Source organism: Acanthochromis polyacanthus, chromosome 3 (genome assembly GCF_021347895.1).
Source record: "Acanthochromis polyacanthus isolate Apoly-LR-REF ecotype Palm Island chromosome 3, KAUST_Apoly_ChrSc, whole genome shotgun sequence".
Lineage (NCBI taxonomy): Eukaryota > Metazoa > Chordata > Actinopteri > Pomacentridae > Acanthochromis > Acanthochromis polyacanthus.
The window spans coordinates 37643569-37658588 of NC_067115.1; the positions used below are offsets into that span (position 1 = coordinate 37643569).

Consider the following 15020-nt stretch of genomic DNA (forward strand, 5'->3'; position numbering starts at 1 on the left):
TCAGGGCCTCAGCAACACAGTTTTCTTCAAAAATTTCAAAGTACCTTTGATTCAAGCTGAAAAGAGATAAAAGGCAGCAGTAGTGGAGGCTCACAAAGTTCAGGATTACATAACGAGCCCAAGTACAGTCTGTTTTCTGCTCTCGTTGTGACTCAGTCCACCTGCTAAGGGCCAGTGATGACCTGGCAGCTTTGTCAGACACATTGTAAAAAATCAATTCTTGGAGTCTTAAAAAAGTTTTCAAGAAACAGTCTTCAAGCAGTCTTCAGAGTCTGATGTGAATAATGTTTATTCAATACAAAGGCTGTAAGTACAAACATGGGCGAAATCTCGAGATTGTAACTAATTACACAAGGTGTTACATTGTCTTTTATACCTATGCAAATTCCTTCTAAACACACCTCTTTTGTTCTGGACAGCCACAACCTATCATCTTAAGACCCAATCAGGATACACATGAAGTAATCGTATTCAAAGTTGGACCCCCTCCTCTCTTTTATTTCTGCTAGGTTGGCATTATTTCTGCTTAGCTCAGTGTGCCCTGAGTTACAAATCATGAGCGCAGACGAAGAGAGGACATGAACTTCCTGTCTTATGCCTAATATGCGCTTCCAAAGGGTTCCGCTGGGTTGCCGCTTTACACAGGGTTATTTAGTGCACTCATAACTTCAGCTGACCTGTTAGGTCTCCCTTAGCTCTTAAATTTGTTTCACACATCCCACATTCTCTAATTTTCTCCATTGTTCAATTTTAAAATGCCACAACACTCACAGTGTGTTTGCACTTATCACTCGATGATCCAGTAGCATATGTCAGAATATGAAGCTGTAAACATATTTGAAAAAAGTCATGCTTAAATCTTAAATGTGTTTATAAGTACACCTACAATAACATCAATGTGCTATCCACACATGCCACTTTTTACCTAATTAAATGTTTCGATGTTTCACAGAAAATGGTAGGTAGCTTACTATGCAAAATTATGTGGATGATACACAATGCCCAGCCTGGTGTGCTATTGGGTAAAATAATTAAGGCGTCATCTTTTGGATTTCAAAATTGTCAGGGCTTTGTGTAGGTCATACTTTTTGAAACTTTCAACAAGAAAGCATCCCCAAATTTAGTTGGTACAGCAGCAAAACTGTGAGGCCAAAAAAAATAACCTTGGGCTTTATGGATAAGGGATACTTAATACATGTATCTGTGCATTAATAACCAGGGAAGTGTGTTATGTTAAAAACTTCAGCAAAAATTTACATTTTTACTTTTGCCGACCCAAAACTGCTAATTAGAGTGTAAATAACTGCCTTTATTTAAATACAATACAAAACAAAAACTTTATTAATCTCTCTATGGAAATTCAATAAATGTAAAATTAAAGGCAGTTATTGTAACTGTTACATACTTTATAGATAAGGAAAAATAATATTGGATGAATTTAATCCTTCCCTGCCTTAAAATGGCTTTGATGTAACTCGACACCATTGATTACTCTAGCTTGTGTAGATTTACCATGCTCCTGCCTCTAGTGGTTCCTCTCTGACTTTGCCCAAATGCTGTAAAACTCTCTAATGTACACAAAGGAACGTTGTAACATTGGAATATTCAGTTACACATGTTCAAACCAAAACCTGATTCTGAAGTTGAATAATTCATAATTAAAAGTTACTCCATGCAAATTGATAGGATTGGTTCCTTAGGTTTACTACTTATGAAACCCTGAGGTCTGAATCTGTGTTTTCGAGACTCGTACAACTTAAATCTTGACAGGTTAGGTTCTTTGATATTTCTGTGTCGCTTTCAAAAAGAAAGATGTGTGCATCTTTACTAATGCTATCCAAAAAGGCAAAAAATAAAACAAACTCAAAAAAAGAAAAAAATACTTAAAAAAAATAAATGTGCAAGTAAGTGTAACGACAATACAAAAATACATATTTTTAGTTTAAATGTTGGTTGGACAGACTGACCAGCTTTCCTTTCAATAGCAGCAGTTAAAAAAAAATATTATTGTTCTGCGATCTCCTCAGTCTGATAGTTTGGGGTTGCGGGTGGAGTCATAGTGGCAGACAGCCAGGCTCTTCTCAGGAAAATGAGGCCGGCAGGGAGTGGTTCCTTTTCCCTTTTTACCATATCCTGTCTTCAGCTCTAAGACTCTAAGACACTGTTTACACCCATCACAGTTGGAGCTGTCTTGGCATCTGATTATCACTTCACACAGTCATCAATCAGCTTGAAAACAACTCACAATACACACAGCCTCTTCCTGCTGAATGCACACTCTCCCATCTTTTTGAAATGGATGTTTGTTCTATCAAAAGTAATTTTCTTAAGTGTAAAGAAGACTGGATGTGAATGAAATATGCATACTAGTATACATGCTGGTCATCGTTGTTTTTGGTGTCTCTTAACATGTAGAGGGCCTTGTGTCTGGTAATTTGAAATCCCAGTTTAGATCAAAAATTGCATTTACCAACGTGATACCCGTCAGATTTGAGTGTATATACATGACTGGTCAAAAGTTTTGGAATGCCCCAATTGTTCCAGTTTTAATTGACATTCAAGTAGTTCAAGTCCAATAAATAGCTTGAAATGGTACAAAGGTAAGTGGTATATCTGCGACCTTTAGCAAATTCTTATCAGCTGTCAATTCAAAGCAAATTGCAGAGCATTTAAATTTTAGTAAGCACAGCAAGTCTATTTCCTGTGGACTAGCAGCTAATACAAATACCTACAGTGTTTCTTCCTCATTATTCTTCATTTGAATATTCATAATGATGCACATATTCGGGGTACTAAGAGGTCATACTGCTTGTATCTACTAAGGCAGATGGTGTATGTAAGTTCCACTTTAATAGTAAGAACTGCATTTTCCTCGGGAGGAACCCATATTCATAAATAATGTAACAAGGAAGCAGTAGTGCAAGTGTTAAGTCTCTGGACTACTGATCAGAAGGTCAGTGGTTCAAACCCTGTTGTGACCACTACTGGGCCCTTCAGCAATGCTGACAAATTATTTTGAATTTAGATCACCTTTAGACACTGGACTGTTTAACTGTGACTGGCCTTCCTGGGGTCTGTTTCAAGAAGCAGGTTTATTGAAAACCCTGAGTTTGTTAACCCTGAAATGAGGGAAACTCAGAGTTTTCCGTTTCACGAAGCGAGGTAACTCAACCCTGAGACAGAGGGGTAACGAGCCTGTTTCACAAAGATGGGTAACTTAAACTCACAGTCAGTTACCGCAGTAACAGACTCTATGACTTGAACCTGGTTGCCAACAGATTTATTTCAGAAAACCTCGAGTTTCTCTCCGTATCCGCCCACTTTCAGCCACAGACGCTGTTTCATTTCCTCATTCATGCAGTCAGTAAGCAAGCGAGTTTTGGCGTAGAACAGCTTTTATTAACGATCCAGTGGATAAAGGATCAGCATTACTGCACAGATAATTAAATATTCATCGTTAGATTATCAGACCGAGCATAAATGTTCTCGCATTTCCGGACAATTATTTGTTTTTAGCGGTACCGTTTCAAGTCCATAATCTACATAAACAACCTAATCCGTCCTTACATTTACATTACCAACCAGTCATGCTCTCACATCCAGCAGATAATGTGTGTTGCGCTGCAGTTCTTTGCAAATGAAAGTTTTTATATAATGTCGGAGATGCAGAGGACTTCAGTAAGACAACTGTATGGAGGACGGTCAGGAAAGTGTTGCTGGCCCTGAAACGGCTTTTACTCATCTTTGTGGTTTTCCCTGGACCTGTCGGAGCATCAAGGAGGAGTTCCACAGGATTGCAGGTGAATGATGTAGAGATCTGTTAATGACATTGTGCTGCAACCTCAGTCTGAGATTAGTCATTTTAATTTCTTTTAGGATTTCCCAGTGTGATTTGCTGCATAGATGGTACACACATCCCCATCACAGCTCCCTCACATGAACAGGAAGTCCATTCACAGCATAAATGTGCAGGTAGGCTACAGGCAGACTGACTACGGTTTCTAAATGTTAAAGACTGCATCATAGTTCAACATCTGTCATTCTCTGCACTGTCCAGATCATATGTGATGATGCATACATCATTTTCAATGTGGAGGCCTGGTGGCCTGGGTCTGTTCATGACTCCAGGATTTATGGAGAGTCTAACCTGAGCAACAGACTGCAACGTGGTCAGCAGCCTAAAGGTTTTCACAATAGAATTCTCTTGTCTCCCTCCTTTAAAATACTCTAATGTATCCACTATACATTACAGGAGAGTTTGATGGCCTTCTGCTGGGTGACAGGGGTTACCATACCAACCCAGGCTGATGACCTCATACCCTGACCCTCAACCAGGCCCCCAACACAACTTCAACCAGGCTCACTGCAGGACCAGAGCCCAGGTGGAGATGACCATAAGCCTGCTGAAAGCCCGTTTCCAGTGCCTACATCACCTCAGGGTGACCCCTGAGAGGGCCTGTGATATCACTGTGGCATGTGTTGTTCTTCAAAATATTACCACTGTTAGAGGAGAGCAACACCCTGCCCTACAAACTGAAGACCCAGATGATGACCCCATCCACCTGCAGCTATCCAGGACAGCAGAGCATTCAGAGACACCATGTGCAATAATCACTTCAGAGTTTAAGTCCCCATCATCGCCACCACAGCAAATAAAGACATGATACACATTTCATTTGGTCTTTATTTCCTACAAATAAAAGAGATAGTTCAGTTAATGTTCCAGTAGTTTACATAATTCACCTGTGACCATCACCCACCTCTAACTTGTGCTCCTGTCAAGAAACACAGAGAAGAACCCAAGCAGCAGGCACAGACAGGAAGGTGAATTAAATAATGATTTAATACAAAATAAAAATATATTAACAGAAAACTCCTTATAGCTGAAGCAGGAGGGAAGTGACGGGGAGAAGAACTAAACTAAACAAAGAGCAGGTAAAACATAAACTAAACCAAAAGGAAAGGTGGCTTACTGATTGTCCAGTTTGGAAGGCGGAAGAGGGGCAGAATTGACAGGACCAATGGAGGGAGGGTGGCGGCGGCAGGGGAGACAGGCAAGGTATCCAACAGGGAAGACAGTCCGGGGGGGGGCGACGTGCAGGAGACGGTGAACGGAGTACTGTATGAAATGGAGTGCGTCATGGAGCATGGATGATGGAACAATGAACCGGCGGTGAGTTGTGAAGCTTATATGCTGCGCTGATTGGATAAATTCATGCCGGCTGTGCAGGGAGCACAGCCGCTCATCATTGAACTGATGAGCCGGCTCGTTGGAACCAGAGGGGCGTGACAGCTCCAGTATTTCAATTTCTAGATCTGCCTTCCAAATCTGTTTTTTGGGATTTTTCTCAGCAAATGCAGTTTGTAAATCCGTTTTACCGATAACTGGGAATACATAGAGGACATTAAATTATACAGTTGCACATGAATTCCACGGAATGAACCTCTGGTGTTTACTGAACATCCATCTCACTGTGTCAATCTGTGCAGTGGACGTTGAGGGACCATCCTGCTGCTGTCCAGCCATGCTCTGTTAAAAAGGATGAGAATGCAATACTTCAGTGTAGACTAAATGTCACACTCTATATTCCACCCAAAATGTGAATTGGAAGAGAACCATCAGCAACATACCTATGTATGCCTTTCTGGATCCCCCTCTGTTAAGGCAGCAGACACAGTTTCATTCTCTTCATCCTAGATCAGTGACATGTTTCAGTACACTTAAACTACCATTTGGATAAATCTTTGGAGTATTGCCTACTTACAGTTACAAGGTCTGTTTTGGTGTGAAGGCGCCAAAAGACCAAAAAAAGGACACAAAAGAGAACTAAATAATCACACACACACACACACACACACACACACACACACACACACACACACACACACACACACATATATATATGTGATTATTTAGTTCTCTTTTGTGTCTTTTTTTTGGTCTTTTGGCCCCTTTATATATATATATATATATATATATATATATATATATGCATCCATGACCACCATACCACCCGTTTTACAGGCATCTACTTTTTTTCTGTTGGCTGAGCAGAAGTCTGTGTTAGTTTAAATAGGCCTAATTATTTCACAGAACATGATATGGATGCAGACATTTAGGCTATGTGTGGATAAAACAACTGCACAGTCAAACAGCCACTTAATATTTAGGCTACTTCACAATGTAAAACATGATCAACATGAAGTACCTCCATGAGATAATGCCGAGGTCTGACCTGTTTGAACAATGTTTTTATATTTCATCTTAAGCTGCTGCCACGTGCGCTTCTCCCCCGCGGGATTTCACCTAAATGAAATAACTTAATATTCTACCATTCAGACAGTTTTTCCCTGTAATATTATTACGATTGCAAAGGACTACATTTAAATTTACGCATTCATCCGGGCAGCAGTGTTCTCCACGCCGTCTCCCTCTCTTTTGCAGCTGCAGCGGTGTTGCACTTCTTTCTTAAAACGTGTTCAAACTCGCCATATGAGCGCGTTAAAAACTTCCAGTTCAAAAACGCAGTCTTTCGCTTCCCCGTTGCCATGGTGACTCGTCGAATCCGGGCTCCATTGATGCTGTCTTTCAGAGTTGCGGTGCACGCGCTTAACTCTGAGTGAAACTACTCCGAATTGATTAAACCAACTCAAATCAGCCGTTGTGAAACCAAAAACGGGGCTCCATTGACGCTGTCTTTCAGAGTTGCGGTGCACGCGCTTAACTCCGAGTGAAACTACTCCAAGTTGATTAAACCAACTCAAATCAGCCGTTGTGAAACCGAAAACTCAGAGTTTTCTATCTCAGAGTAGATCAACTCAGAGTTGAGGATTAAACTCAGAGTTTCTTGAACCTGCTTCGTGAAACAGGCCCCTGGAGTCCTTGCTTTTAAATTTCATACCTTCTCAAGACACATACTGTATAGCCACGGATTTGCTACATGGTGTTGATTCATAATCGGCCCTTTATTATTTGTAGTGCTAATAATAAATTAAAAAAACAAAACAAAACAAAACAAAAAAATAAAAGATACAGAAATCATGTATTTAAATGTATTTGTGCTTGTATTTATTGTGACTATCCACTTTGCGCAAGACAACAAAGGTATAAAAGTTATATATTTTCTATTTATGCATATTATATTAAATTTGTCTATATATAAAACTGTTACAAACAAGTACTGATATCTTTAAATGAGAGGTTGAGAAAATTCCAATTCATATTCATGTAATTATTGTTGTTGAATTTATACTGCAATAGTCCAAAATTATGTGAAAATGCATATACATAGTTTTAGTGAAATAACATAATCATGCCTCACTGCCTCTAGAAACACAGACACACTGCAACTCACTGACAGTGAAATAATACATCTCTCTGATGCACTTTGCCCATGACAACAGAAACATACAGAGACAAAAAGAATAATGGCATACTTTATCCTGTCAGCACGCTGTGTGGTTAACTAGCAGATATAACTAATGAGAGGTGTGTGTACAGTCAGACACACTCACAGGATGCTCACTTCACTTTGCCAGTCTTCTTGCAAAAATACACTGTACACAAACGTTCCCGCTGCAAAACCTCCTCACCGGACCATAGACTGTGTATAGGGATGCACTGGACCATCAGTTGCTGAAGTCCAAAAGGGGCAGGTGCTTCAGCCCCCTCCCCACCCCCCCCACCCCTGCATGTGCCTGATACGTGCTGAGATGACATATGTTGTGAGTACATAAATACACTTGAGTTGAAATGAATTCGCCAGGAAAACAGTGTTGTCTTTTCTTTTGCTGCTTTATTCCAAGTGAACACAGTGGATCAAACACATTGATGTGAACACCCTGACAATCATAGTGGGAAAGTGATTTTAAATGTGGTAGGGTTGAACACAGAACCAATAAATCCTCCCTGTGTGACAGACATTTGATGGTATCTCACGTTCAATCGCATTATAAATCACATCATTGCACAGTGATCAATAACGCTCTGAACCCCAAGCAGTTTTAAAATATCTTTTGCAAATGTCACATTTTTACTTACTTTGGCCTCATTTTTCACACAATAAAAAGTCCTGACCTCTTCAGAAACACCCTAAACATGGCCAGAAGGAGAGAGAACACAGACATGTCTTCTGTGCAGTATAACAAAGTTATAATGCTATAAATAATTTTAAAAAGAAATACCAAAGTATAATTTCTTGTTTTAATTCACAAAAATAATAAAAAAAATATCGTAGAATGAACATATCCACTGCTTTTCCAAGAGTCAATGGATGTTACCAATACTGGAAATGCTCTACATAGGCCTACTAAGAATATTTTACAACCTTATATAGTTGGGTTTCCATACCCATCTCTGTTCTGCTCTATGCAAACACAGCCTGCAGTTCAAACAAAAAGTCCCTGAATTTGTGTCATGTGACATACAATTAAGTTAGTCATGATTTCTCTGTTGTGTCAAGAAGTGTAATGTTTTTCCTTTTCTGTTTACAAATATGATGATTCTTTCTATTTTTACAGTTTCTGGCTGATAAATTGTGTCATTTTGGTGATTTTTATAAGATAACTTGCCTTTCAAACTCACAAGCGGGTTTTGAGGTTCAGAGGGTTAAACTGTAGCTTGACTTAAAAAAATTATCTTGCAAGATCAAACCACAATTACAGTGTGTGTGTGTGTGTGTGTGTGTGTGTGTGTGTGTGTGTGTGTGTAAAATTATTCTTTTGAATCAATATTTTACTTCTTTTAGTTTCAAATCAGCCCTAGTTAGCAATTCTCACCTTTTACAGCCACGTGGAGATGAAATGAACTGCTGTCAAAATAATCAGTTCAGTAATCAACAGTTCTTTGCATTTTGGTGTCTCCACTTTCCCTGAATTTGTCCTGCCATAAATGTCAAGCAGCCAACTGCAGAGCCTTTTATAAAATTAATAATGCATTACACATAAAAGTGATTGAATCATAACAAAAAGTTAGGGTACATCTGAAGAAAACTGATCAAATTCAATCTATTTCTTACAAATATAAATGATCAAGTTAAAGGAGAGAGATAATTAATGTATGTTATGATCAGTAATAAACCAGCTATTGTTGGCTAAGAAAGGTTAAACTGGTTCCAGTTTTTATTTCCCTTCCACCAATCCAGCGATAACATTTGGATATCATCCTCCATACTTTATTTTTGCCATCTACTGAAATGTTTATGTTCATAAACCAGTGTTTGTTTAACAGGTAACGCTGGCTTTTAGCATTTGTGCACTGATGTTGCTTGCTATTTACTGAGTAACACTGACAGCAATCTAAGCTAATTTTGGACCATATATGAAATACTCTCTTTTGGTCCAGTCAAATGAATGACTTGTAACACAGTCCCTGATTGGATTTAAGGAACTACTAGTCAAATAATCAGACTCAGACAATAACACTGCATTGCATTCTGGCATTTTGGAGCTACTGTCAAAGTGGTGTCCCTCTTCTTTTGTTATTGTGTTGCATGGTACCCGGACATGTGCTGCTAGCAGTGTGACTGTGCTCTTAGCTTGTCATTCATAGACATTCGGCCACAAGAAGGCCAGGAACCTTCTAAAAACTTGGCTCTATCTAAGGTGATTCTACCAGAACTTTGGTAGAGTAAAAATATAAAGGCTGACTGATTTTTAACAGATGCAGCACATATTTTACCAACTAACATAAATAAGAGCTAATTTTTCATCTCTGAGAATTCAGCATAACTTCATAGGTTGCTGATGTGTAGCATATTACTGTACTTTCATCAGAAGGACTTGTTGCTGATTCTTGCCAGCCGGAAAAAAAAATCAATGCCATGGTCCCCTGCTGGGCCAAATACTGGCTGACCTGAACAAGCAGTTTCACTGGAAGGAGCAAACCCAAGTAGTGAGACTTCGAAGGGGTAGCCAACCGGATGGGGTCATTGTGTCTCTTTCACAGCAAACACAATGAACCAGCAGACTGCATGAACCTCACAGTAGTTCTCATGTAGCTTTAGATCCAGCTCAGATTTTAGAATTCCCATTGTTGACATATCATGTCTTCTTCTTCTGCTGTCGCAGCATCTTTCTCCTTTTCATGATCATGACGTGGAGCTTCTCCAGTCCTTCCTGCAGCCCCTCACCAATGATAGCACAAGCAGGCTGAAGGTGCCAGGGGGTGGTGGTGGTGAGCTCACCAAGAGCTAGCATGCTCTCCATCTCAGCCAGACTCAGCGAGTTCCTTAAGTCTTGTTTGTTAGCCACCACCAGAACTGGCACTCCATGGTTCTCTGCCAGCCGTGTAATCTTGTGCAGCTCTGTCTTGGCCTCTTCAATGCGCTCGGCATCCACTGAGTCCACCACAAACACAATGCCATCTGCACAGCGTGTGTAAGAACGCCACAGAGGCCGCAGCTTGTCCTGACCTCCTACATCCCAAAAATGGAAGGACGCTGTTTGTCGGCTTCCTCCAAGTGACACTTTGATCTTCTCTGTGTTAAAACCTTTAGTCGGGACAGTGTTCACAAACTCATTGAACCGCAGGCGGTACAGCATGGTGGTCTTGCCCGCACAGTCCAGTCCTAGAATAACAATGTGGAGGGCCTGGAAGGAAGGAAGGCAGGGGAGGAGGGAGTGATGAACTGATAATCCATTCCCCATCTTGTGGCACAGGAGAAGTTGTCACTTGATTTTTGTGATTTGATGTCAGAGGATTGCAGCAGGAGCTGGGTAAAAACAGAATGCATAATGAGTCAAAGCGGACTAACACTCAGCCTTCACTGCCAAGGCCCTAACACCAAACAAGTGAATCCTCAGAAGGAGGATTCATTCTCTCTTTAGATTACACATCCTTACATTACTGTGGCTGAGAGTTGGATCAGCAATAACACAGCAGGGTGGATAGGAGCCTATTTGCACATGAAGCACCAAGGCAGCCAACAGAGATTTGATACTCTAATTTCAGTTCATTGTGTGAATGAGTGAAGAACAGAATGAGGGTTCAAACCTCACCGAAAGCCAATGTTCATTTGATCAGTCAGCTCCAGTGTCAGTGCCAGTTAAAAGCAGTTCTGTTCACCAGCTCAGCACACTGACATGGACATCCAGCTTTAAAAAAGGTGTTGCTCGGCAACATGGACTGACTTCTAGCTTGCTGAAACGCCTATATATACTTTTTTTTTTAAAATCTCTGTGCTGCAGCAAATAAACACAAATCACAAGCCATTATTAAACACTGTCCCATCGCAGAGGTGTGCTGATCTGTTCGGAACACACGTCGTCTCACTCAGATGTTCTCTGAGTGAGACACTTGAGTATAAAATTGCGTCTTTTGCCGCTGGTTTCCCGCGGCCGCTTCCGCCGTGCTCACTATGTGGTGATGGAAGAAGACTGACAGGTGATTTGTCACTTCATTGAGATTTAGTGCTGCTAAATACCGCACAACAACGATTAGGAAACCTCTCTTCGTATCACACACGCTGGATGTTCAAGTGTCGTGTAGTAGCGTGGGTGCTGTCAGAGCAGAGGGCTCCAGCAGACTAACATGCCAACAAGTGTTGTTAAATCAAAGTTCAGAGCTGAAGTGGGTCTAGTGGAGCTGACAGCAGCGCCTGCACATTTCCACAGAAATAACCCAAACGCTAACGTTACATTACAACGCAGAGATACGGCTAGTGGGGTGTATTTCATGAAAGGGACGTTGATTTCGGCTTTCAATAACGTAAATGTCACATTTTTGCAGTTATCGTGATATTTGTTGTTGTTGTTGTTGTTGTTGTTTTTAAACACCGAACATATCCATCCACAGTAGCAGAACTGTAGACTTACCTTCTCACTCAGTGTTAATCCATTTCGTCAGTATGTCCACAGGTTACATTCTAACGCTCAGCTCCACATTGCAATCACTACACACCAACTGAACAGGCTGCTCTCATTCCGCTGCAGCGTCAAGTCCACACAGCCGGTACCGCCTTTCAAAACAAAATTCCCCAGAGCCCCTGCAACCAAGTCTTTCAAAAAAATTCCCGAAAGCGATCATTTTTCATCGTTGATTCACACAGTAGGGCTACTGAACAGTTCTAAAAATATCCACATTACAATGAACACATTAAAAGAGCTGATGATTACGTCCCTAAATTCTGCACAGAATAAGAGCTTTCTAAATGTCATTAGTCGGGAGGATGACTGCTATCCTTCTGCCGCACTTTAGAAAAAAAAAGATGTACCACAGATCCTTACACATGCATGCAATACTGATTTTATAGTGATTATTCATGTATATACAATAATAGTGCAGTATTTCATGATGTTTCACTGAGCATTTCAACGCATATGCAGGATTGAGTATTCTAGTTATGGAGACACACCCATCCTTTCCAAACTCATCAGGCACTTATGAAGACATGATGAGCAGTTTTCCGGTATAGGCTAACGTTACCCCACTTGACGAATTTCCATTTTGCGCTCTGAATGGCGGTGAACAAATGTGGAGACATTATTGTAGAAAAATATTTGTCAGTGCGTATGGAGAGTTGTCCGGGGCCGGGGTGGGACTCATTTTCAGCCCTGGAGTTTCATGCCTAAGACCAGCCCACTTTAGATCATGACCTATAATTATTAAAATCATGTAATTATAACCTTACAAATTAGGTCTACAATAGTGTACTGTTCTGTAAAGCCTTGTGTATTTTTCTAAAATATTTACAATTCAGTGCAGGTAAGGGTTGCTTCACAATGAGGATTTATTTCAGCAAGAGTGCACATCTCCAACATTATTCTTCACAACAATATCAGAAACTATATTCCGTTGAAATAAGCATTCACAGATATCTAAACCTTAAAAATGAAACAAAAGAATAAATAAAAATGTCATTTTAAATTAAAAAAATAAAATAAAGTTTTGTACTTTCTAATATCATCTCTTTTTCCTCTGCAAGGAAACAGTTCCATCACAACTTAGATTTCACAAACACGAGAACATGAGTTAAAATCAAATCTCCAACACTATTTTTTACACCATTGGAATGTATGTATGTACATCCTGTGACTGAGGACGAGCAAAGTAATCAAAACTATCAACCGACTCATCTTCATCTGTCTGATCCCTAACTTGTGGTTCTGCTGTTGAGCTGCTGCCTCTGTAATCAGTCCCTGAGTAGGCTCTGCTCTCCAGGGGTGGATCCAGATTAATTTTAGTAGGGGGCACAGTGGGGTACAACAGATATTTTGGGGGGGCCACCAAAAAGTTGTGAGAAAAAATGAAAGCTGCAATTGACTTCTTGCTTTTACAAAGTATTTTTCTTTTTTTCTTTTTTTTGGCTCTTTAACCCAATAGGAAAGCTGTATATGACCTTTTCATTTTGGACTTGTTTCCTTGTTTATGTGAATTGCAACATCATTAGCTGCAACATCTGCCTGTTATGTAAAACTAGTAAGCTCAACGACAGTATCCTGAGGGCAATTAAGTGACAAATATTGTGCAAGAACAGCACTATATACAACCCTGTCAATTTACACTTCTTAGAATGTTTACTGACAATTATCACACCTAAAATAAGGAATAATATTCTGTACTTTTAGCAACTAGTTCTCAGCTGTATACCATAAACATCATAGGGTTCTGTATACGAATCAGTCTAAATCAAAATGAGTACTACCCAATACACAGTGAACAACAACAATCTGTACACAGTTTAAATCAATCCACTGGACTTTAAGAAAGTTCCTTAAAGACGTTTCACCTCTCATCCAAGAGACTTCTTCAGTTCTGAAGAGAATTATGCTACTTTTCTAAGCTTTTGTGTCACTGGTACTGAAGTTCAGTAACTGAACAGTTAACGCTAATGTGTTTAACATTAACGTTAGCTATTTTTTGAAATATTTTTAAAATTTTAGCTAACAGTTAGACATTAACACGTGGTTTTCTGCGTTTTTCATTGCAATTAACCAAGTCTCATGTATGTCTGAAGTCGTGTAAAACAAATTAGTTAGCAAAATTAATGTTGTTTTGGACTTAAGAGCATGTGCAGCCACTACTCAAGTTACTCAAATATAATTGCATTATATAAAGCAACCTAGCTTTACTCAATCACTACAACACATTGCAGAGGTAAATAAATATTGTGGTCACTAATTATAATCCACCTCTGGTAGGTGAAATGGTGCTGCTCTTCAGCTTCAGAGTGAGTTGTCAGCTGGTAAGCCTCGATTGAAGGAGGTAAGTCTGAAGTCATGTTAGCAGTGTCAGCATGCCCGCTCGCTCTTTGTTTCAGATTATTTCCTGCTCTTTTATGGAAGGCTAACTTGAACATTTTGCAGACTTAATGTTTACACCATTGACTGCGTTGACTGCTACATGGTTCACACATACAGCCTCATTCGGGAGTCCACTGCATGTGTGTCAAAAGCTTCAATACTGTTTACAGTGTATAGCATGGCCGATACTGGCTTACTGTGTTTATATGAGTGTTTTTAATAATTTTAGCTTGGATTGCTTCAGTTGTTTACTATCAAATGCTTATTACTGTCATTTTCATTTATTTATTTTTTTGTATGTCTCAGCAAAAAGCTGGTCCAGGTTCGGTACTGCCAATAGCAGAAGTATGTGAGGGTGGTAGAACACTTTAAGCTGGACTAAATTTCAAGTCAATCGGCCTTGTGATGTGAGAGGCAGAGATTTTCCAAAAGTACAATTTTAGGTCTTCATTACAGCACCACCATGTGACCAATTTGGCATTTACAGCTACTAGGGTCAAGTTTCATGCTTCTGTCTTATTCCAGCTCATGGCAATTTGAAAAGGTAAATAATAATTAGACAGGACTATTCCAGTTGAAATTGAAATTTCAAATTTGATTTATTTAAATAGCACCAGTTCACAACATATGTCATCTCATAGCTCCTAACATAGTAAGGTAAATAACTTGCAAATTTTTGACAAGGAACAGAGAAACCAACAATCCAAAGTCACCTTTGGATTCCCTATAAACAAGCAGTCAGTAACAGAGGGAAGGAACCAAAAAAACAAAACAAAACA

The 15020-nt window shown here is 39.8% G+C and overlaps 1 protein-coding gene and 1 long non-coding RNA gene across 2 annotated transcripts; both read right to left on the minus strand.

The window, feature by feature from the left end:
* Positions 1 to 270: 270 nt before the first annotated feature.
* Positions 271 to 7653, minus strand: LOC127533227 (uncharacterized). The gene is made up of 3 exons (XR_007941011.1): positions 7516 to 7653; positions 5632 to 5694; positions 271 to 5530 (listed from the first exon to the last, which is right to left on the minus strand). It is a non-coding gene; the product is annotated as an uncharacterized LOC127533227 (long non-coding RNA).
* A 123-nt stretch (positions 7654 to 7776) lies between these two features.
* Positions 7777 to 14703, minus strand: LOC110964564 (ADP-ribosylation factor-like protein 4A). The gene is made up of 2 exons (XM_022213343.2): positions 11815 to 14703; positions 7777 to 10712 (listed from the first exon to the last, which is right to left on the minus strand). Exon 2 carries the CDS (start codon positions 10645 to 10647, stop codon positions 10042 to 10044), a length of 606 nt encoding a protein of 201 aa, XP_022069035.1. The 5' UTR covers positions 10648 to 10712; positions 11815 to 14703; the 3' UTR covers positions 7777 to 10041.
* Positions 14704 to 15020: the final 317 nt, after the last annotated feature.

Excerpts from the sequence above, each read along its gene's own strand:
- LOC110964564 (XM_022213343.2), bottom strand. The coding sequence starts at position 10,647 with ATGGGGAATGGATTATCAGTTCATCACTCCCTCCTCCCCTGCCTTCCT.